Source organism: Pristis pectinata, chromosome 2 (genome assembly GCF_009764475.1).
Source record: "Pristis pectinata isolate sPriPec2 chromosome 2, sPriPec2.1.pri, whole genome shotgun sequence".
NCBI lineage: Eukaryota > Metazoa > Chordata > Chondrichthyes > Rhinopristiformes > Pristidae > Pristis > Pristis pectinata.
Window position 1 is genome coordinate 106,184,942 of NC_067406.1, and position 25,477 is coordinate 106,210,418.

At 38.9% G+C, this 25,477-nt stretch overlaps 1 protein-coding gene across 1 annotated transcript in view; it reads left to right on the top strand.

Annotated features, from left to right (window-relative positions):
• Positions 1-25,477, top strand: part of gria2b (glutamate receptor, ionotropic, AMPA 2b) — a 110,583-nt gene that overhangs the window by 80,118 nt on the left and 4,988 nt on the right. Inside the window, 7 exon segments of the mRNA XM_052033943.1 lie at positions 2,915-3,082; positions 4,062-4,166; positions 4,552-4,662; positions 7,582-7,788; positions 8,709-9,079; positions 14,696-14,894; positions 25,205-25,452. Of these exon segments, the coding sequence (XP_051889903.1) occupies positions 2,915-3,082; positions 4,062-4,166; positions 4,552-4,662; positions 7,582-7,788; positions 8,709-9,079; positions 14,696-14,894; positions 25,205-25,452 (1,409 nt within the window).

Here is a 25,477-nt window from a genome sequence, read left to right on the forward strand (position 1 = left end):
ATACATGTTTAGAGTGCTTCCCAGAGAAATTGCATTGTAATTTTCCACTTCAGACAAATTGTTGGTCACTTGCCACAGAAGCATGTTTTCATAGTACTCTATGCTATTATACTTAAAGGACTACACGCATAATGTGCATTAACGTCTACAGTCTGCTGCTGAAATTTTCCGGTGCTGACTACTGATTCTGATGCTTTTCTCAATTATATCCATGGAATGAACATGACTCTTTCAAACCACACTAGCTTTGTTGTTATGTTTCTTCCTGCACAAACAAGTTGTAAGGAGTGCTTTCCTGAGGTCCTCCAGCAGGAGGATTTGAAACAGATTGACCTCACCAGGTGACAGAGGTGAAGGAAGGCCTTCTCCAAATACTTCCTTACAACATAGCAGGAGGCTGTTCAGCACATCAAATATATGCCAGCTCCTAAAGCAATCCCATTCCCCTATAACCCATTCTCCCCAAATTCTCTTCAACTATCCCCAGATTAACTACTAACTCACGTGTCTTTGGGATGTAGGAGGAAACCAGAGTGCCCAAGGAAACCCATGCAGTCACAGGGAAAACATGTAAACACTACGTTGACAGCACCCCAAGTCAGAACTGAATCATCGTGGTGGTCAGGCAGCAACTCCACTAGCTGCGCCACTATGCCACCAATGGGTGCATATTGCCAAGGCCAATCCAATTGTTTACGAATTCTCCTTGGGACTCTGCTGCAGGAATGTTGCAAATCTGGAAAAGAGGGTTTGCCCCACAATACCAGCCATTCACATTCATTAGCTAAGGATGCATCTTACTGTATCATCTTTTCGCATGTCTGAGTGGCTTCTACTCAAGGGCAGAGCATTACTGGGCTGTCTATATATAGTGGGACAAAGGGAGTGAGAATACATGTTTAGAATGCTTCCAGGAGAAATTGCATTGTAATTTTCCACTTCAGAGAAATTGTTGGTCACTTGCAACATACCCTTCTTACGTTCTTGCATTTGAAAATCAAGATTTATTGGGTATAGTTTCAAAATAGAAGTTTGCCCATATAAGTGTGGGATGAGGAGGAATTTGAAGGTCATGCATCCTTGAAATTCCCTACTCCAGAGAGCTGTAGAGGCTAAGCCATTGAGTATGGCAAATGTTAGGATTTTAGGGGAATCAATCCTTTAGGAGTTGTGGAGACTGGACAAGGAAGTGGAATTGAGGCCAAAATCTGATCTGATATATCATATTGAATAGCAGAGCAGGCTTGAAGGGTTATAGGACCAGTTCAAAGTCTTATTTCTTGCATTCTTATGTTCCACAGTTTTTTTCTGACTTAGAGAGGGAGTATCTTCTGGCAGCTCAGAGTCAATGAGAAAACATGTTGTTTCATCATTAATACCATTGGTTAAGAAAACTCCTAAACCCCTAAAGGATAAGTTTATTGCAATCATGTGTACTCCTACAATCTTAGAATTGTTAATGTCCAGAAGCAGGTTATATGACCTATTGAGCCTACACTGGCTACTAAGAAAGCAAGCCAGTTGGTCCCATTTTCCTCCATAGCATTTCATTATAACTCTGTGTGTCATCCCTCACACAAAAGGAACCCCTCACCCCCTTCTCTACACTCCTCTCCAAGGATCATGAGATCTTAGTCTATGAAAAGGAGACACACTTCCTTGCCTTCAGTGCCCCTCTCTCTACCATTTCTGTAAATGTTGCCCCAGAGTGCAGTGCTTCCAGTTATGCTGTGGCTTCCCACTGAGAGGTCTGCAAGGTCTAGCTCTATAATGTGATTTAGTGCAGCAAACTGCTGGCAGTTAGGCTACATTCAAGCCAACTGCCAGGATCTGCCAGGTTTTGAATGCAAGTCAATGCCAATGCACTATAAATTTTTCACCAGGACCATGATACTGTGTGAATATGTGCGGGTTAGATAAGATAAGATATTTTATTAGTCACATGTACACGAAACACACAGTGAAATGCATCTTTTGCGTCAAGTGTTCTGGGGGCAGCCCGCAGGTTTTGCCATGCTTCCAGCGCCAACATAGCATGCCCACAGCTCCTAACCTGTACGTCTTTGGAATGTGGGAGGAAACCAGAACACATGGAGAAAACCCATGCAGATACAGGGAGAACGTACAAACTCCTTACAGACAGTGGCCGGAATTGAACCTGGGTCGCTGGCGCTGCAATAGCATTATGCTAACTGCTACACCACCGTGCCTGCAGTTAACCAGAAGGCCTTCCTTTTCAGGAGTGAGAAAATTTCTTGGCAATATTCTTTACTTTGTTTAAAAGCTGCAGTGAGACTTTGTGAGTGAATTTTGCTTTGATTATATGTTAACCATAGAAGATGAAACCATTTTCAGGGGATGAATTTTTGAAACAGAAGAAACAGTAAAGAGATTTGTCTTTCACTTTTTATACCGCAACTGTTCCATTTCTACTGTATGGTACCACAACTAGAGTCAAAACACAAATTAAGAACTCCTGAATTAAAAATAGAAAATTCTGGATACACTCAACAGGTCAGGCAGCATCTGTGAAAGAGAAACTAGCTTGTTTTCTCTCTTTCTCAGGTCTGACCAAGGGGCTTTGAATAGAAGCATTGACTCTGTAAAGCCTGTCTTAGGTGATATCCTGGGATGCCTTGAGCTTACCTCTGCCTTGTTTTGTGTCCTAAACCACAGTTAACCATCTATCAACTTAACCAACCAATTAATCTATTCTAGTGATATCAGTTCAATGCTATTTGTTGGACATTGTACAAAAAATGGCGGTCACAATTGCCAGTGAAACAACAGTGTCAGTATTTCAGTTGTTATTCCACGGATTGTTACAGTTGGGGCATCACACAGTCATTACAAGCGTTATGTAATTGCAAGTTCTTCACTTCTTTGTCCATTCATTCATTTGTTCCTTTTCCAGTATACTTCTGCTCTGACCTATGATGCTGTTCAAGTGATGACTGAAGCATTTCGCTATCTGCGCAAACAGCGGATTGATATCTCTAGGCGAGGTAGCACTGGAGATTGCCTTGCTAACCCTGCTGTTCCCTGGGGACAGGGGATTGAAATAGAAAGGGCATTAAAGCTGGTAGGTATCTCTTTGTTTGAAAAAGTTAAAAATATTTACTAAATATTAGAGAAGAAATGTGTGATGAAGATGGACCATTGTCTTCAAGAACTAGCATAAAAGGGTAGCAAATGGAATTAGTTCAGTGTTGCCTGCTACTTTATGAACCACAACTATAGGAAATGGTACCATATAATATTCTTATGTTTCTTGCAATATAGTAATTGCTGGCTAGGCCAGCATTTATTGCTTATATCCCTATTTGACTTTGAGAAGATGGTAGTGAACCACCACCTTGGTCCATGTGGTAAAAGTACTTCCACAATGCCATCACCTACACAGTTAATTTGTGACAGATTACATTTACTTACTGACTGAGAACATTTAGGAAACTGTTTATGTAACATGATGAAAGATTTAGACTAATTGACTGATGAAGTGATCTTCCGATGCCAAACGTTTTATTTACTGAATTAAATTATCTAGATATCTTTGCTTCCTTGCACAGTATAAGCTACTACTGTAGACTTTATATTCATTGACCACATCATTACAAGGCTTCTGGCAATCAAAACGTGATGAATAGGTCACTTTTCGATGCTGTGGTATATAAAAATAGTTGTGAACAAAAACTATTTGATTGCCGATTACATAGGTTTTTCCTAGAAAACAAATTTGTCTTTGGCAGATATATTCTTCATGATGTGTTTTAAGTAATTGAAAATAGCCAAGGGGTCTGAATGCTGACAATTCTCTTTATGTTAGCACTAATATCTGAAAAGAATTCAATCTTCTTCAAAAAAAGGAAGTTGAGGAATTAGTGGATTGCCAGAAGCTACTCATCTTGGGTAACATTCCAGCTCCGTCTTGATAACTGAATCTTGCAGAATCCCATTGTTAACAGTGCCCTCAGTTGTTAAATTGTGATTATAAATAGCTTATGAATGATCCTATACAGAAAGCTGAAAGGATATTCTGTCCTCCTCATTTCTTAATATAGGTCCGCATTGATGGTTTGACAGGAAATATTCAATTTGATCAATTTGGAAGAAGAGTCAATTATACAGTTAATATCATGGAACTCAAAAATAGTGGTCCTCGGAAGGTACAACATAAAGTCAATTTTTACATCTTTACATTGCAGTTTTTTTCATATTTATTCTTTGACCATCAATAAATTTAATACTTTTAACTTGTTTACCCCTTGAAACTGACATAACCCCTTGCAGTATGGATCCTTTGATACCAGGTACTAATTAGTTATCTATTCCAAGAGGTACTTATTAAAAGTGTATTGGTATGTAGTTTCTTGATGGAACTTTTGCCATGTTAGCATTGGATGATTTACAGATGTCATGAAATGTATTTGACCCATTGGGTCGATGCCATATGGACAGTTTCAGCTGTAGCCAGTCATTCTGTGACACAAAGATGTACATGTGCAAGCATGATATTGAACATTTCTAATAATTTTAATGTGAAACTGACAGATTGGATACTGGAATGAAGTCGACAAGATGGTTGTCACAGCAACAGATTTTCTTGCTGGGAATGAAACCGCAGGAATGGAGAATAAAACCGTTGTAGTAACAAGTATTATGGTATGTTCTTGAGCACATTACAAAGAATTACCTGGGGTAATTAAAAGATAAATCTTTGCATATAAATCAGTGAAATTAGAATATTTTAGCAATATTAATAAATCTGTCTATTTATTTGTAGTTTTGTAAATCAAAGCAATTTGCAAGTGCTTGCATCATTTATCTCATTAGAAAAGGGTTTCTTTTTGTCATAATTGTGTTAATCATGGTTTATATCATGCCTTTGAACTTTTGGGACTTTTTTGTTTCTGCTGTGAATGATGTCAATCTCCTTGTTTTGGGGGCTTATGAACTTTCATATTCTTAAAAGAGAAATCCCAGGTGTTGAATAGCATCAGACAATTACCATTTAGGGTCGTGTTTCATATTTGGCCAATCCTAATTTATGTAAATATAAATTGAAATCTTCAGAGTGTGACCACATCAAGGGAAGTAAGAGGTTCGTACCGTTGAACATACTATTTTTTTCATATTGGTTTTAATAAAGGGCACCAGATTTGCAATATCATTTTTACATCTGTTAACACATTGATTATCCACTTGTGTCAAAAGTAATAGGGAAATCCTGGCACAGTGGTACAACTGCTAGGTTAGTAATCTGGAATGATCATCTGAATACATGTGTTCAAATCCTACCATGATGACTGGTGGAATTAATTCAATGAGCTACACTATGCAACTTTAGTTAACACAATTTCAGTCACCATCGCCACACCTGTATTGCTGCAGCCAATCATTGAATCACTACATGTAACTCCAGGCCCAGAACAAGGCCTATCAATCCACTCATTTGTACAAAGCTGCTTTTAACAAAATAGACAGGATTTAGACATTGTACACTTGCTCCCAACCATGCCAGCCTTGGAAATTCCTGCTAATAGTCATCTTGCGATTGATGTCTAAATTTGGGAGAGCTGTCCCATGTACTAGTCAAGTAGCAGCCTCACATACTGATGCTTATTGAGTCACATTTTTCAACCAATGTTCCAGACTCCTCCAACACACTCCTAAATAAGTCCTGTCCCACCAGAAGAGGCAACCCATTGATGTACACATGGGAAGAAGTGGCCAACAGAGTCACCATTGACTCCAGGCTCCATAAAGGGTTCATGACATTAGAAACTTCTTATTACCCACCATTTGTGTGACTCCATTTTGAACAATGTTTGCGAGGAGGACTTAGAATAGCAAAAGCAGAACATAGACTCGTGGCCCTGTTGCATAACCATTGACCAAGATGGCCTGGATCTGCATTAGGTGGTGAGTGAACCAACATTTGCAATAAACTTACTTGACCTTGTCCTCACCAGTCTACTTGTTGCAGATGCATCCGTCCATGTCAGTTTTGATAGGAATGAGCATGACATAGCCTAGTGAATACAAAGTTCCATGTTTGCACTGAGAATACACTCCATTGTACCATGTGGTACCACCATTGTGCTCAATAGATGAATTCAGAAGAGTTCTGACAGTTTAAAACTTGGCACATCTGTGGGCCATCAACAGCAGCAGAACTCTGCTCTACCATAATCTGGCATATTCCCCACTGTTCCATAAAAATTGATCCAAAGGACCAATCCTCATCCAGTGAGGAAGCGTAGAACGTCATGATGGGAACATATTTAAAAGTGAAGTGCTCATCTGTTGAAACTGCAACAGAAGGCTATGGGCACATCAAGCAGAAAAAAGCAGCCAAAGTAGACAGAGCTAATTGATCCCGCAACTAATGGATCAGATCAAATGCAGTTCAGTGACATCAAGTCATGATGGTGGTGGAAGTTAAACAGATAATGGAAGGAGGAGGCTCTAAGAAAATCCCCATCCTCGATGGTGGACCCAACATGTGAGCATGAAAAGTAAGACTAATGCATTTACAGACATCTTCAGCTCGAAGTACCAAATGAATGGTGGAAAGATGGTCATGTAATCAGTAGGAGGATTTTGGTGAGGGTCGAGAGCTTTGGTACCATGGAAGGGAATGTGGCAGTGGGCATGCAAGGAACCAGTGAGTAAATAACTTAAAGCGGACCTGCTTGCGTCGGATTTCCAGCGTAGGGTTGGGACCTCTCAAGGAGAAAACCCTTGTATCATGCAGCTGCAGAACAAGTGACACAGTGAAAACCTGATTATAGTGTGAGGGACACTGTTAGACAGACTTTGGATCAATGTTGTCATCTCTCTGCCAGTATTATGAATGATGACATTATGTCGACATCTGGTGCCGAAGAAGACTTCACTGCACCAGCAGATTCTGTGGTGGGAAATACCAAGCTGTCAGAGTCAGAATCAGATTTATTATCACTGACTTAGATGACGTGAAATTTTTTGTGCTTCCATAGTGATGCAATCAATTCATCCTGTACACCAGTATAATCACATTGTACTCTGGGAAGTATTGCTTTTTTCATACACTTAGCACTGAAAAGTGCAGCATTTTTGTAAACATACACGCTACATCAAGTATGAAAGGTAAGCAATCTAAACTAGAAACTGGGTATCTAATCAATATTACTTATGAAACAATGAGCTTTTAAACAATTATGACAATTTCTAACATGGTTACTAATTCATAAAAATCAATGTAAATTTTATTTAATACAATGCTTAATACTTTTAATTACAGACATTTTTGTGAGGTTGTTTAATGAAAAAAAGTCATTGGTATACTGTGGTGAACAGTCCATGAAACAGGGAACAAGTTATACTCTTATCCATGCCATTAGAAAGTGGCATCAAATGGACTTAATGCAATCCATTGCAGGATCAGGAGGAAGGATCAAGTTACTTATGCTTTCTGCCTGGCATTTTAAGAATAGCTGAGGCACTGAATTTTGTCCAGCTGTCATCTCACTCAGACATCGTATGATCTTGTAATGACCTTTGAAAACAGTGTTCTGTGACACAATCTTTCTTTCATAGGAATCGCCCTATGTGATGCTGAAGAAAAATTATGAACAGTTTGAAGGAAATGACCAGTATGAAGGTTATTGTGTAGATCTAGCTGCAGAAATAGCCAAACATTGCGGCTTTAAGTACAAACTCTCCATAGTCCCTGATGGGAAATACGGCGCTAGGGATGCAGAAACAAAAGTTTGGAATGGAATGGTGGGAGAACTGGTATACGGGGTAAGAAAACAAAATACAGAGTGTATTTATTACAGTTCATCCAATAATTACCGTATGCTTGATAGTTAAGAAATGATTGTCAAGAAAATAGGATTTCAATGATAATTTTGCCACATGGACATATGTCCATTATAAAAACCTCTGGAAGTGTAACTGTTTTAATTCTGTCTGAACCATATGTAAAGTAAGATACTCTGTTCTGTTATTTCCAGAAATGAAGGAATCAAGGAAATCATGTGATGATGATGGATAATTGCATTTCCTAAAGTAACAAGATGCATTTATTGAAAGATGAATGTAAATTATTTTCCCATTACAGGTTTGGTAGCACAAATCCAAACATTTGAATGACAAAAATTGCTGTCAATTTGCAATTAATCAACATTTGTTGAACAACATTTCCTTCTGTGATGTTGGATCAAGCAGCTTTTTGCATAGCGTAATGACTAATAAACTTCATATCCTCAATATGTAAAAGCTTCCACATCATTAAGAACAATCATTTGCATATTTTAGTTATGAAGTATATCTGGATTATATAGTTGGGTGCTGTGAAGTTCTGAGTTTTTTTTATCTTTCAAGTTGGAAATAACACAAGGCAGTCCTGAATTTATTGCACTTTACTTTCATTAAAATAAATGTTTTTTCTATAGCAACTTTGGATTAGCAACCTTCAGATAAGTATCTGCAATGAAGTACAGTAAAACCAAAAATGACAACAGGTAAATTGTAGTGGTATTACTAATGAGAAAATAGGTGAACCTTCATCTGAATGCGATAATTATATTGAAATAGTTTTTTTTATAAAGGCAAGACAAATGAAAACTGATAATTTTCAGTTCATGAACAAGGTTTTTGTCGGTGGTACAAACTAAATTATTAACAAAACATTAAATGACTTCTGTGCTTTGTTGTTACAGAAAGCAGATATTGCAGTAGCGCCACTGACAATCACTTTGGTTAGAGAAGAGGTGATCGACTTTTCAAAGCCCTTCATGAGCCTTGGGATATCCATCATGATAAAGAAACCACAGAAGTCGAAGCCAGGAGTATTCTCCTTTCTAGATCCATTAGCTTATGAAATCTGGATGTGCATTGTCTTCGCTTACATCGGGGTCAGCGTAGTTTTATTCTTGGTCAGCAGATTTAGTCCATATGAGTGGCACACCGAAGAATACGAAGATGGACGGGAAACACAAAGTAACGACCAAACTAATGAATTTGGGATATTTAATAGTCTCTGGTTTTCTCTGGGTGCCTTTATGCAGCAAGGATGCGATATTTCGCCAAGGTTGGTCACTCAAGCATTTTAGCTTTGTGCATTTTCGGTCCCTATCTGATGCCATGGTGTGTATATATTCACATTTAACAAAATAAAAGAAAAAACTTGCAAAATGATGAACTTTTTGATCTTAAAAAGGGAAAACTAAATTTAAAAAAGTATTTTTCAAATCAAAGAACTACACGAATGATAGATTACGATGTCATTCATGTATTTCCATTGTGAATTTATATATACACCCTGCTGCTGAGACCAGAAAATGCATAAGGTTACAGTCATTACATAGTCCTCTTGGAGGGGTACCGTGTTTTTGCTGCATATTCCCATTTTTTGGTCCACGGTTCATGTGTGTATAACAAAGGCAAGTGCAAGGAACGATCGCAAAGGTAAGGATCTCTGGCCTAGTTAGTTCATCAGTCATCTTATCATCCAATTTTTTTTATCCACACTTATCTGTTTATGGTAAGGTAAAAGAAATACAAATATCTTGTCAAATGGTTTATGTTAGAAGGTTCCTGGCTCTTTATCTTCTTCAGTGAGAAATGAGAAATTAATTTGTTTACTTGAGGAGGTCGGCTTTGAAACACTGAGACCATTTATTGAGAGAGGACATTAATGCTGAGCGTTAAATGTGCTAGAGTGAACCCGCTGAAGAGGTGAGAGAAGATAGGAGCATCTTCAATTTTCAGTTTATGTCTATTTAAATTTATGCATACGTATTTCTTTATTACTGTTAAATATGAGTGAAAGCTATATACAGATCATCTTTAATAGTAGCAATTTTATTAGTTATTGAAAGGTTTTATAGAGATTTATTTTTAATGATTATTAATAGCCATGTTATGCTTGATTCAGAATACTTTCTCTAAAATCTTAGAGTTTGAGAAGAATACTTAATAACTGTAGTGCATATTTATGTTGTCATGATTTTGTTTGTAGAAGAATAGAAATAAGATTTAGAAATGTCATTAAGCCATATTTTTGGGCAAGTATCATGTCTGGAGAGGTAGCCCAGCAGCATGTGGCTCAATTAAATCTTATGCACTTGGAGCAATTCTGCACCTACATTCTGACACCATCAGGTTGAGAAAAAATAGATGTTGAGGAAATAATAATATTGAACCAGAAATATTTTTTGTCATTTTGAATAACCAGAAGAGTAGCTGAGGGATAATTACTTCTAAGTAAAAAGGTTTACTATTCATTAGCAGCCTATCAATCACACTTAACCATATCAGTTGGCTGCAGGTAAATAATCACTGTAGGTAACCATTGCTTATGAGTTCATAATTAGACTGACGAATTAGCTGCTTAATTCATTTCAACCCCAGTTCAGCCATTCTATGCTTGGTGCTTTCTATTTTCATAGTCCAGGTTTTGAACAGGTAATGAGTCCTCTTTTTCTGGCTTGGTCAAAGTGCAGTGGAAACAGCTTCTCTGTAATAATATTAACACTCCCTGGAATATGATGCTGATAAACATGACATATTGAGGACTTTGAATCTGATGTTTAAAGATTGAGACCTTTAGGGAGGTTGGGTGAGCTTCCCACATCTTCAAACTCTGCTATTAGGAACCATGAGCTCATAGCCAATAATGTCTTTTACTCCTGCCTTACTTTCTCCTAATGGGGAGGTGAATGGGCTCCAGACAGTGCCTCACCTGCACCCTGGTGCCACCAAGATCAGGAATTCAGCCTGACTCAAATCTTATTGTAAGGCCATTAATTGTTTTAATTAACTTGAACCCGAGGATGATGAAGATAATGATTCAGTCAAAGGGAGTCCAATCAACGCTTCAGTCTTTATTTATCAGTTGATGGAGCATTGTAAGAATGCATGAAGATAGCAGTAGTAGCAAAATAAAGCAATAACAATGCCCAGCATGTTAACAAAAATAGCAATAACTCTTCCCACCTATTTTCACAAAGATTGCAATAACTGTGCGCTCAAGTAACCATACGTATAATCTACTTGTGTCCTAGCTAAAAGTCTGAGTAGCCATGATCTTATTAACTGGCAGAGCAGACTCAAGGGGCCAAGTAGCCCACTCCTGCTTGGATTCATATGTTTGATTATTAATTATACTTCCCTTTCATTTTCAAAATGTATTATTGAGCTAAATGATAATCCTAAACCCCCTTTAGTATGTGAATTTTCAGCCTTAACTTGTTTAACTATCTTCAGTTACACCGTAAATAAATGTTTTTTTCCAGCTCCTTTTCTGGGACAAGTTCTCACCCAGTGGGCTGGTCAAGAAAGTTAGGGCACATGGGGTCGAAGGTATTTTGGCAAAGTGATCCAAAATTGGCTTGGTGATAGGAGGCAGAGGATAGTGGTGAAGGGTTGTTTCTCTGACTGAAGGGTGTAACCAGTGGTGTACCACAGGGGTCGGTGTCAGAACCTTTGTTGTTTGTCATATATATAAATGACTTGGTTGAAAATGTTTGTGATCTGAAAGTAAGTTTCCTGATGACACACAGATTGATGGAGTTGTAGTTAGCAAGGATGGTTGTCTAACGATACAAAGAGATATTGGTCAGCTGAAAAATTGGACAGCGTGGTAGCAGATGGAATTTAACCCAGGCAAGTGTGAGGTAATGCATTTTGGGTTGTCTCATCCTGGCTGGACATACACAGTAAAAGGCAGGGACCTTAGGAGCACTAATGTACAGAGGGACTTTGGGGTGCAAGTTCATAGATGCCTGAAAATAGCAACGTAGCTGGATAGAGTAGTGAAGAAGGCGTTTAGCTTGCTTGCCTTCATAGGCAGGGGTACTGAGTATAAGAGTTGGAACATCATGTTGCAACTGTATAAGACATTGGTAAGGCCACATTTGAAATATTGTGTGTCGTTCTGGTCACCACACTTATAGAAAGGATGTGGTTGCTCTAGAATGAGTGCAGAAAAGTTTCACTGGGATGTTGCATGGAATTGAGGGCTTTAAGTTATGAGAGATTGGATAGGCTGAGGCTGTTGTCACTGGAGTACAAGAGGTTGAGGCGTGAACTTATGGAGGTTTATAAAATTGTGAATAGCATAGATAGGATAGATGGTCTTTTTCCTAGGGTGGGGGAGTCTAAAACTAGAGGCCATAGGTTTAAGGTGAGACGGGAGAAATTTAAAAGAGATCTGAGGGGCAAGTTTTTCCACACAGGGGGTGATGGGTTTATGGAACAAGCTGACAGAGGAGTTTGGAGAGGTGGGTACAATCACAGCATTTAAAAAATGTTTGGACAGGTACATGGATAGGAAACAATTTGAGGAATATGGAACAAATACAGGAAAATGGGATTAGTATGGATAGGCATCTCAGTCAGCATGGATGTGTTGGACCATACTATTTCCTGTTTTCATGCTATGACTCTGGAAGAATGTTACTATCTGCTATTCTATTTCAACTGCCCATATACAAAACAATGACTAGATCTTTCCTTAAACAGCTTTGAATTTTGCCTCGATATAAATGGTTTACTTTGAATATGTTATACTCCCAAAGCCTCTTGGTACTTCACTTTTTTAAATCAAGTCCTTACACAAACCTCCCTGTAAAACATTGTCCCTTACACTGCATTGCACACAGAATGTTTTGTAAGAGGTTAGCAACTAGGTTAGAAAGGGAACAGAAATGCTTCAGTTAAGAATTGCTAAATACCAGCTCTCATAAGAAAGAAACATTAAAACATGCTTATTGCTATATGTAAAATCAAATTTAAGGTATTTAATGGACATCTGTATCTTTTCCTTCTAATAGGCGATGACAGGTGAGAAAACTTTAATTTCTGATAATTTCTTGAAATCTGGTATAATATGTTGGAGTTTATACATTCATGTTCTGAAATTATATGCATCTTTACATATTCTACCAAAAGAGGTATTACATAATTACCACTTTTTCTTTACTTTTATTAGGTTAGTACTTACTGTAAAATTTAGATAAACAGTCCCATAATATTCCATATTTTTTAAAAAATGAAAATGTTAAAGGTATAATTTTAGTAACTGCATAAAGACCATGACAGTGGGATTTATTTGATAGATCAGAAAAAAATATGTCTGTTGTTTCCTGAGTTAAAGATTACCTGTCCAGTAATGGTTTTTTGCTGAGTTAAATGATCTCACCATGAGTAAGTGTTCACGTTCATTCAGAAAGTTCAGCCACAGATCATATCTGGAATGTGGATATTTGACGATACTGGTTACTCTGGTTGTTATATGATATTACAAAGTAAATTCTTAAAAAAACAATATGCACAGTTAAATATTTCAACAATATTTTCTTAGATTAGTACAAGAGTGCCCAATTATGATGTCCATATGGTTGAATTGCCTCCCAATGCTGAATGTTTGGATTTATGCAAAGCAACATAATGACTGTTACATTTGAACCACAGCATTAAAAATCAATCTATTTAAACCTAGTGAGGAGACCTGGTGTAAGGGTATTAAAATCAAATCTTTACTATAAAGTATTTTATATTTTTACTTGCTTTTTAGCACTGAAGTATGTATGTTGGTTTATAAGTTGATTAATCAGTGGGAAAGCTATCTCTGGCTATCAGTAGAGAGGGGACTGAGCAAATCTATGGCTTAGTAATGAAATGAAAAGTACCACAATCAAAAGGACATGTTTAGGCACATTAGGAGTTCAGAGTGACCCTGTAGTTTTGGTTAGAGGGTGATATTCAAAGATCTCAGCTGCAACTGAAAAAAAAAGTTTGGACTGCTATTAGGATATTTGTCACGTATTACATTTGTGGGAATTGATATAGATTTTCATTTTTTTGATGAAATTGTTGAAAGGAAATTACCTTATCTTCTTATCTTTTAGAACAGAGCAAGGGAAACACAAATATGCTTTTTGATGCTGCAAAAAATCTTGGATTTCTGAGTTGATTTTGCTTTCACATAACCTGCATATTTACAACAGTTTTGTTTTGCATGCTCGCTGGCCACTCATGAAGCATATTTCTTTTATTAATCACTTGGTTTTGATAAATTATAAATGGCTTTTTAAAATAATGAATAGAATTGTTGATCATTGCAACGTTGATTACTGAATGCTGAACATTTGCAATTTTACGTACTAAACTTCCAGCATAGTACATGGCTTCTCACATCTGTGTATAACAACTGTTTGTTGATGTCATTGAATGTGTTAAATGGTTTTCAGATTAAGTGAAGCTAGTCATTCAAACATTTGGCCTAGTTTTTTCTGTGAGACTGTACCGTGCATTTGCAGTATAATAATCATAAATCTGCCTTCATGTATTCCATGCATATAGCATGTAAATTACGATGAGGGATGACTAATCTTGTTTTCATTTGGCATATCCTCATATTCCCAGCAGTTTTTACTGCAGGGCCACACCTTTTACTGTTTATTAGGTCTAAATGAAAATCTTCCACTGTAGAGTACACTTTTAACAACACTAAAACATGTTGTAATTAAGTTTTCCACAAAAAGATATGAAATATTTTTCAACTTTTCTCTGAAATGGCCAGAATATACACTAATGTGCTTTCCTGTACTTAAATGCTATGCTCAATATCATGTGATTGTTTACTCTGTTCCAATGAAGACATTCATTTCATTTTATAAATCCATTTCACACTTGTTATTAGATCCCTGTCGGGGCGAATTGTTGGAGGTGTGTGGTGGTTCTTTACCTTGATCATAATATCATCATACACGGCTAACTTAGCTGCTTTCCTGACGGTCGAACGAATGGTGTCACCCATTGAAAGTGCAGAGGATCTTGCTAAGCAAACTGATATTGCGTATGGAACTTTGGATGCTGGATCCACAAAAGAATTTTTTAGGGTAAGATAGGGGTGTTTTTATCTCTGTGTTTTGTTTCAGATGTGGCAAAGTATTTTAGCCTATGGTTAGGCTGAGAAAGGAAACACTTTTATAAAGCATAACATTGTTAATGCGAAGGTTTTGCTTACGGTGACAGTTTCTAATTATGTTTTATTATAACAGTCAATAGGCATCAAATCATATTATTCCATTGGGCAGGGAATTCCCCTGATGTCCTGACTAATCTTTATCCTTCAGCCAGCATATTTAAAAAAAAATTGATTATTAGCGCTGGTGAAAAGTTGCTGGCAAAAAAATTCTTCCATATCTATTCCTTATTAATGTTAGCTATATATCAAGATAATTCACTATCAAGTGCTTTAGAATATCCTGAGCTCACAATGATGGCTGGTGGTGGGAAAAGAAACATAGCACTGGTCAGGCAGAGGAAATGACATATTATTTCTCAGCCAGTACATTATTTGGTCTATTGAAAGATGTAGGCATTCCTACTAAAATATTTCTGAACATTGACATCCTCATTATGAGAAAAGGAGTGAAATATCATGGTGCCATTCGGGAAAAGAAACGAACACTGAATAAGGACATTTGAAGTCTGATAGATCACATTGTTATATAACAGATTCAAATATCTCAAGGGCAGATTTTTAAATGTTTGCTTCAAAAGATTTAAGTAATGCAAAAAAAATATGCTTCCAAACCATATGCAAATGCAAAATACTGCAGATGTTGGAAATCTGAACAAACCACAGAAGATGCTGTTCAGGCAGCATCAGTGGAGAGAGAAACAGAATTAATGTTCCAGGCCAACAATCTCTCATCAAAACTAGGTATAGTTAGAGGTGAACAGATTTTAAGATGCAGAGAAATTTGGGAAGAGGAGGGAACACAGGGGTCAGAGGACAGAAGGAAAGGAAGACCTGTGTCATGCTAGAAAGCAGGAGAGACCAAAATAGAAAAATGGGTGGAAGGTAACAGAAGTCTGGGGGAGATCTAATTTTTTTTGTATTTTTTATGGTGATGGCAGTTATTGCTTATCCTTAATTGCTCTCAAGAAGATGACAGTAAACCAGCTTCTAAAACTATTGCAGTCATTCTGTAAAGGCACTGTCTCTATGCTGGTGAGAAGGGAGTTCTAGGATCTGGACCCTGTAACAATGATGGAACAGCAATATATTTCAAATTCAGGATACTGTGTGATTTTGGAACAAGATAGTGAAGGGGAAATAATCATAACAGTACGTCAGAAAGGGACAGAAAATACAAGCAAAACTATACAACAGAAATTGAATGTGCAGTAAGTAAGAGTTGTAAAAGATCAAAGCTTAAGGCTTTTTATTTTCATCCACGTAGCATTTGCAACAAGATAGATGATGAGGGGTCACCATCTCAAAATAAAGGTCTGGCCATTCGGAATGGAGATGAAATGTCTTCACCCAGATGGTAACGGATCTTTGGAATTCTCTACACGAGTGCTGTGGAGGTCTGGTCACTGAATACGTTCAAGACAGGTATTCATAGGTTTTTGGAGAGTAAGGGGATCAAGAATATGGGATTAATGCAGGAAAATTTGCTGAGATTAAAGATGAGCCATGATTTTATTGAATGGTGGAACGTGCTAAAGGCTACATGGTTTCGTTTCTTATGTTCTTATGCTGAGTAGGTGGTCATTGAAGGCAGTGTGGTTTTGGACGCTGCCTTGAGGGAACCTCTGCAGTGATATCCTAGAGCTGGAATGGTTGACCTCCAACAAATACAACCGTCTTTCTTAGCGTGAGGTTCACTCCAACAATTGAATGTTTTCCCTTTGATGCCCATTGCCTTTTACTCCCGAGGCTCCTTTATGCCACATTTCATCAAATGCTGTCTTGATTTCAAGAGCAGTCATTCTAATCTCACCTCTGTGATTTAGCTCTTTGGTCCACGTTTGGATCAAAGTTGTGATGAGGTCAAGAGCAGAGTGATCCTGATAAGACACACCAAAATAGCATGCATGAGCAGATTCTTGTGAGTAAGTGCTGCTTGAATTCACTGTTGACAACATCTTCCATCACTGGACTATTATCTGAATACACAATAATTACTTGAAATTAACAAAAATGCAGACAGAATACTGGAAATCTGGCGCTAGAAATGGTGGTCTCATGAAACTGTTGTACTTGATGTTGTGTCCGGAAGGCTGTGATATGCCTGACTAGAAGAAGGGCCATGCCTGCAGTGTTGTGCAAAGCAGCTACCTAACCTGGAATTTTATGTCCGCAATATATGTGATGCCAGACCACATCATGAACAGGGAATGCAGGGTAGCAACTCAAAGGAAGTATAACTAAATCATGCTTAACGTGGAAAGAGAGTTCCTGGCTCCAGAAGTTGGGAATAGAAGGGATAAAAAAGGAAGGAGTTGTATCTCCTGCAGTTGAAAAGATCTGTGGGAAGGGAAATGGGTATTGGTGAAGATGGAAAAATGAACAAGAGCATCCTAGAGGAAATGGTCTCTCGCTATAAGGCGGAGGGAGGGAGGGATGTGTTTGGTGATGGTATCGCTTTGGAAATGTCAGAAATTCCAGAGGATAATCTCCTGACCCCTGTGTCCCCTCCTCTCCCTAAATTTCTCTGCATCTTAAAATCTGTTCACTTTTAACTATACTTGGTTCTGATGAGAGATTGTTGGCCTGGAACATTAATTCTGTTTCTCTCTCCACTGATGCTGCCTGAACAACATTTTCTGGGTTAAGGTTGTTGGAGTGGAAAGTGAGGTTACTAGGAATGTTGTCAAGCTCTGGGATGGCAGAGGAGGTGAGAGCAGAATTGCAGGAACTGCTACACACATATTAGGGGGGAGGGGATGTGATTTGGGAGATTGAAAGGTATGATAGGAGCCATTGTAAGAATGGATGTAAAAGAGACAGCGAAATAACGAATGGAATGGAGATCACATGGGAAGTAGGAAGAAGTGAAGCCAAATTAGCAATGAGTGCTGTGGGCTTGTAATGGTTATTTGTCATTAGCTCATCCTCCAGAACAGTGGAGGAATGGAAGAGTGAGTCAGACATGCACTGACAACAGGGTGGAAATTGAAGGCCCTTCACTTTATCCTTAATCAGAAGCCCAACCAGTCCCCTTCCATTACATCCTTCACCTGATTATGCTTAGTTTCAGTGAAGTAATTCCCCTCATTTACTCCAAATAAAAGTGCTATTGTGGGAATCCGTGAGGGTACAAGCTATTGCCTAACTTCTGCAAGTATCAAAATATAGTCTCCTTAATTCTCTTTATCAAGTAGATTTTCTGATTATATCAGTGCACTTCCTGCTTTTAGCCTGAACTAGAAAATTTCGTTACTTTTGCTGTGAATTCCTACCCTGCTCTCACATTGTCCATCTCCAACTCGACCCTTCTTTTCCTCGACCTCGCTTTCTGTGCCGTAACCTTCTCAAGGGCAACTGGGATGCACAATAAATGTTAGCCTTGCCAGCGATGGCCATATCTCAGAAATGAAATTTAAAAAACTCTGTTTAGTCCAAAAATATTACTCAGTTTCCTGCTGTCTGTCATTTTAATTCCCCATCTCACTCCCACTCTGAACTCTCTGTTTTTGTCCCCTTACACTGTTTCATCTTCAGAATAGACACATTATAGTTCCCAGGCAATGACAGTTTGAACAAATTATGTTGCTAAGCATTTCTGACATTTTTATTTTAGATTTCCAGCGTTTCTTCCATAGTCCTTTAATAATTTCAGATAATTCTTCTGCATTTTTCCATCCTCTAAACTTCTATGGAGATACATAGAAGAGGTGAGTTCTTTTGCATCGGTAAGACCGGATGCAGACTGGGAGACTGTTTTGTCAAGCACCTGCGCTCTGTCCTCCGTGGCCGTCTGGATCTCCCTGTTGCCAGTCATATTAATTCTTCTCCCTATTCCCACACCAACATGTCTTTCCTCACCCTCCTGTACTGCCTAGATGAGGCTAAACACAAAATAGAGGAACAGCACCCTATATTCTGCCTGAGTAGACTACAGTCCAGCGACATGAACATTGAATTCTCCAACTTCCGGTAAGTTGTTCCCCCTCTGTCCCTTTTCTCTCTCCTCCTGAACCACCCAGCCCCCATCACCCTGTCTCTTTCCCTGCCTCTACCCTCTTCATCTGCCCATCACCCACACACTCCTCACATTGAACCTCACAACCTATCTCGTTATGACCTTGCACTTTATTGTCTGCCTGTGCTGCACTTTCGCTGTAACTGTAACATTTTATTCAGCATTCTGTTATTGTTTTCCCTTGTATTACCTCAATGCACTGATGTAATGAAATGATCTGTAGGCAAAACAAAATTTTTCACTGTACCTCAGTACATATAACAATAATAAACCAATTTAACACTGTCCTCATCCGCCCTCCCTTTATTCCATCCTCCACCTTCCTCTCCTATCATATTCCATCATCTTCAGCCCTTTATTAATTCCATCTATCACTTACCAGCTTCTGGCGCTATTCCCACTCTCCCCTCCCCCATCTGCCTATCACCCCCCTCTCACCTGGATCCACCTATCACCTGCCAATTCTTGCCCTACCCCTTCCCTCCACCTCTTTATATTGGCTATCTCCCCTCTCCAGATGAAAGGTCTGAACCTGAAATGTCAACTGTCCATTTCCCTCCATAGATGCTGCCTGACCTGCTGAGTTCCTCCAGCATTTTGTGTGTTGCTGTAGACTTATATGACCCTGCACTATCACCCCCTTTGTCATTTGGTCTTTTCTACTTTCTGTCTTCTCTCTGTATCTTCAGAACTGCTTATTTCACACCATTCCCAATTCTGATGTAAAGTTACTGACCAGAAATATTATCTCTGTTTCTCAATCCATGTTGGGTATTTCCAGCATTTTCTGTGTTTGTCTCTTTTCTGATTTCTTCACAACATTATATGTAAACATCCAAAGTGAGAAAATGTTATTAATATTTGCTATCCTTTACATTATAATAACCTGTAACTAATGAGCAGGAAATAAAAGTCGGTTTGTTTGAAGTATTTTCACAGAACGTGAGACAACATTGTCTAACTGTATCTTGTCACTGTTTTGTAATTCACAGTGAGTGAGGAGGGCACATAATTTGTCATAGGGCATTTACTAGTTGGACTTCCTTCAGTGGACATTGCTACAGTTTTTTCACGCTGTATTTAATTTTAATATGACCTGCATAGTAGGAACCAGACAGAATTGAATCTGGCACTCATTTTACATCACAGCTGACTTTTGCTCTCTGTTCATTGCACTGGAAGTAAAAAGCAGAGAGTAAAGTAGGCGGCCACCTGTAGCCACAATACATGGTAGGGACGGCTTGTGCAGCAGCCACGGCCTGAAACTTGTGAGCGTCTCCATGCAGACAATGCAATGCTGTCAAACCCGAGGAGCTTCTTACTTTGTAATCATCTCATTCAGGACACCTCCACTCAGTAGCCTTGAATAGAACTGTTCATTAACTTTGCAACCTTTTCAAGACCAGTATAATAGTCACTCTTAATTGTTCCTATCCCTTCAAATCCAATGCTTGCAATTTTTCTCACCCACTCTCATATACTCTTTTCTCCATATCTAAGCTATATCAATAGGCTTTCAAGTATATTGCATGAAAGCAGCCCATTTCAATTGGCTCGCTTAAAACCCACCATGCAGGCCTGAATAATGGTAGAAGAGGGAATTCTAAGCCATTATTGCCAGGTTATGTTGCTAATGCGTGGTGTCTGACAGGTTGATAATTTGTTTATTAATAGTTTACATTGATTTGCACGTACATGTTCATCCAATTTGCTTAATTTTCAGAATAATGAAAGATACCCTCTCCTTCATGAATTTGGGGACTATGCATTTCACATGTCAGCTTCCTTAATGACACATTTCAGGTATCTATTTGGCAATAGCCTGGGGACTTACATCTGAGATAAACCTTGGCATCTAAGGTTTTCACCATTACATTCTTTCTGTTTTTCTGTTTCCTCAGATTTCCTTTGCAAAATGCCAATCCTATAAATTTAAATGCAAATTAACTTTTACCTGAAAGCTCATCCCTAACCTTTAGCAGCTAAATGTTTTTCAGTACTTGAATATTTAACATTATCAGTTAGAAATTTAAATGTGCATTAAAGCATGCTAAAGTGGTGTAGTGAAAGATACCTGTATCAACTTATCCTGGTACCATTGGCACAAGGAATTTGTGTATGCATCTCATGTATTAGTTTGTGTTCTTACGCTACACCTATCAGGATGTATTTCAAAACAGTGGCCACAAGTCATTTCAGGAGTTCAGTGGATCAACTGAAAGGAAAGAGCCTGCACCTCTTAAAGTAGGGGTGCCAAATGCATTAAGCCACAGCTGGAAAACAATGTGCATCCCGAGAAACAGTGAACAGAAGAACAGCAAGACACATGAGAGCAAGCACTCCATATCTTGGATGCTCACTTAGACATTCTTTTGAAGAGATGGATGCTACAGGAGAGGACCTGCATGATCAGCAGTACAAGAAGTTACTCAGGGTAGAAATAAAGCAGTCAAATGAGGTGGTGGTCAGGAGGATGAAAGCCAATGAGGCCCTGATCCCAGTGCAGAAAGAAATGTAATGACCTCACCTGTGTGGGCAAAGGTTGTGACCATTATCAACAAATCCAATCCACCAACAATTTCACAAGAAGACCTTTATACTTGCCGCAATAATGCTCAAACAAATCTTACATATACTTCCAGCTATTCAACTATAGCAGGCACATCATTCAGGAACACTACGGAATCTTCAACACCATTCCCTCTTTCTTGCAGGAGAAAGAGACAGGCAGTGGCAGATTGCAGAGCAGATGTAAATTCATCTGTTCATTGGCACAGTTGCATTAAGGAGCACTCCTTGCAATCGTAGGTTAAACCGTCTCAGAAACCATGGCCAATGGAAGAGGGGAAATTGTTAAAATTGACTTTTAATTAGAGCTAATGCCCCTTTTCACATTCAGTTTCCCTACTTCCCACAATCTCCTCTCACTTACTCAGTTAAAATTCCTATTACCTGCCCCCTCTACTCAAAGTGACCAAACTCTTGTACCTTTTTCTTTTCAGATACTGAAGAAATCCAATCTGTCCAGGTCCTAGCTGATGATTAGCAGAGTTGGGAAACAAGGACATGGTGCCTCTCCACCTGACACTGCATTCAGTAGCTCTGAGCTTGATGTGCACAGTGAATCACCCACCAGGCATGAGTGGCTTACAACCAGGCTTGGAGGATGAAGATGTGGGGGGAGGGTAGCTGATGTGCTCCTTCCATAGAGGAAAAGATCAAACACTGGTTTTGCACAAGAGGACTTGGATGAGGTTTACAATAGGGTTATAGGCACAGGCTGTGATGCACCTATACATCAAGATGCTTGAAAAAATGTGAAATGTGCATGATAACGTACTTAATTACTCTGGATCGCTGGAGGGTTCATCCCCAACCTTGTACCGGAGTTTACACTGAGCTTAGCAATTATCATCTCTAACATGGAAGTGGTGGCCAGCTCCATGTCAAAATGGAGCACTGCACAATCCAATCTCTGAGTGCTTAACTTCCATTGTAGCACATACTCATGCCATTCAGTATATGACTGTTTTGCCATCATGGCATTGGACACCTGTGTTCAAAGGCTTTGAGGGTGCATGACTCTCCAGCAATCTTCCCTCCGTCAGATTACTGGGATTTCAATGCACTGATCCATGGTAGTGACGGTAAATCTGTGATGTATGAATCTGCTGTTCCCCCTCAGGGTGACTGCACTCATACTTCAGTCACTGACACTCTGGTGGTGCCCTCAGTGTTGCCCGTCAGCTTGCTTGCTCACTCACACTGCTGCTGCTTGTAGTAAAAAGCTGCAGTTCATGGCCAGGATCTCTAGGCATTGAATTGTTTAGGTGTGCCTTTCATAGCTGTCTGCAACCTCTTCCAGTGCAAGTGAGTGATCATCCACCAGCTTGGTTGTGGCCACTGAATAGAAGTGTAGAGCACACACAGGAACATGGAAACAACACTCAATGAAAGTATTAAGGTAAAGTGTCAACAACTGTATGTTTTTGATTGAATGTACGGAATTAGGATGTTGATCGGATTACGTCTTTGATAACTTTTGCTCAAGTAGGGTGAAATCCACGGATATAGGTGAGAGCACATCTCCTCCAGCTACTTATCACGCAGCACCGCAGATGAAATACACCTCAGAATGAGTTACCAGGGGGATCTAATGATGAATAGCTCTGAGTTCATATGTGGAACTTTTAGTGCTATGTAAGTGCAGTCCATTGTGCTCTGTGCCTTCAGGAAGCCTGTGAGGTCCACATGTTACCTGGCCTGCTGCTCTCTATTCGGGAGGGGGAGCTCTCTGCTCTTGACTCCCTCTTCTAGAGAGTCAGGGTGGGCTCAATGGACCAAATGCTGCAACAATTCTCTAATGCTATTCTCGGATTCAGCCTCTGATACATCATGAATGCAGCAGCCTGGTACAAACTGTGAGATGCAGCAGCTGTTAACCACTGTTGGAAGCAATTCAGGAGCTAACAAATTTGGGGTCACCGTGACTTCACTGCTCCTTTGGCCAGGAGGTTTTGCCTTCAGGTTCTTGGTTGTACAGGAGGCTTGGCAGGACAGTTACTAAAAGCATCATTTTTCTCTGAAAATATAAGAACACTCTCCTGACTAATGAGCAGCAGGTATCTCTATGATATTTGCAGCTTCATTATTGAGCCAGCTGTGCCAAATAATTCTCCTCCAAGTCAATCCTGAACAAATCAGGGATTCAGATGTCAGCAGCAGGCTGCTATGGCTGATCACCCCTGATTTCTTGCCAGTGGACCACGCTGTTTATTCCATTTGTCTGACCTAATTTGACAGAAAGAGGGTTGAATGAGCTTGGTACAATGATTGATACCACTGCTGTATTGTATACTTTCGCCATGAGTGTGTTTCATACATGGAACATGCTAATTCATCTTTTTAAATATCCATAAAGTGTATTATTGTGCAATTCAAAAATTGCAATAAAAAATCCATACACAGCAGGGCCTCTAACTAACGTGCTGTGTGTTCACATTTCTAACACAATGAAGCTACATTTTAAGTTGCCAGTCAAGTATGTTTTTTTTCATTTTTTTTACATTTAAAAGGGAATTTTCTATATTTGGCTTTAAAAACTATATTCTTAGATAAATTATTTAATAATTATTTAATATATATTTCTGATACTTTGTTTTGACTAATTTTTCCATGCATGTTATATAAATTCAACGTATACTCACACTTTGGTACATGGGTTTGGAGCCAAGGTGTTTGCTGTTTCTTGCACTTCTGACTAACTCTCTACCACTCACCTTGTGATCTGTTGTTTGCATAAGTTGCTCCTATGATATCTTTCTTTTCCTCATTTCCTGTTTAATTCTATGTGATTACAGCTCTCAGAACTCATTTCTTTAGCCCTTTGATAAGCAACATTGATTCAGCTAATTTCTATGCACTATTTGACTATCAGCACACAACGATAATAATGAATAGAGAAGTGCAGTCAAGCAGTTTAGAATTGGATAGATCAAATTATTCCCTTCCCTAAAATGCACAATACATACAGTTTTCTGGTTGTAGCATTAGTAACTGAAAGGATCCAGGAATGCTACATTAAACACACGAGTAAGCAATGGGGAGATTTTCAATTGCCAGTCAGCTGCTTCTCACCCAGAACGTGAATGACCAGCAAAGGAATGGTGACATAGAATTGCCTACCTGATTTAGTTTTCAGCCAAAGCAGGCAAAAGGATATTTAACTATGCACTGAGTTGCTTCATTGACAATATGACCCCAATTCCCTAATTGCAATTTTATAAATTGGAAGAATATTGGTTGATCACAGTTCTACCGAGTATTCACTAACTTAACCAGGGAGTTGTGTTACTCAGTTTATAGTCAGTTTATGGATTTTTTTAAGGGTTTCTGTGAATCTCTTATTTGCTACCACAAATTGTTCCAGCACAGCTCTGGCCCAATTTTGCCACCCTCCTTTAACTCCCCTCTTCCTACCTCAGCCAGCAAGTTGCTCACAGTTTGCAGTAGAGCATTGGTTCAGCAAAGAATATTCCAAAGCGCTTGAATCTGAAAGCAGATCAGATATCCTCCTGGATGTGGTCTTGGCAGGAGCTTAGACTCATTTAAGACTGTAATTAAAAATCCTCTTAATGTGTAACTAACAGTTTTCAAGCCCAGGTAGAGTAACTCTCTCTGGTAAGTTCATCATTCTTTTTTGGCAGAGATCCAAAATTGCACTTTTTGAAAAAATGTGGGCCTACATGAAGAGCGCTGAGCCATCTGTCTTTGTCAAAACAACTGCAGAAGGTGTGGTCAGAGTGCGGAAATCCAAAGGAAAATATGCTTACCTCCTGGAATCCACCATGAACGAGTACATTGAACAAAGGAAGCCCTGCGATACCATGAAAGTCGGAGGAAACCTAGACTCGAAAGGATACGGGATTGCAACACCCAAAGGATCCTCATTAAGGTGGGTGGAATAGTATAACAATATT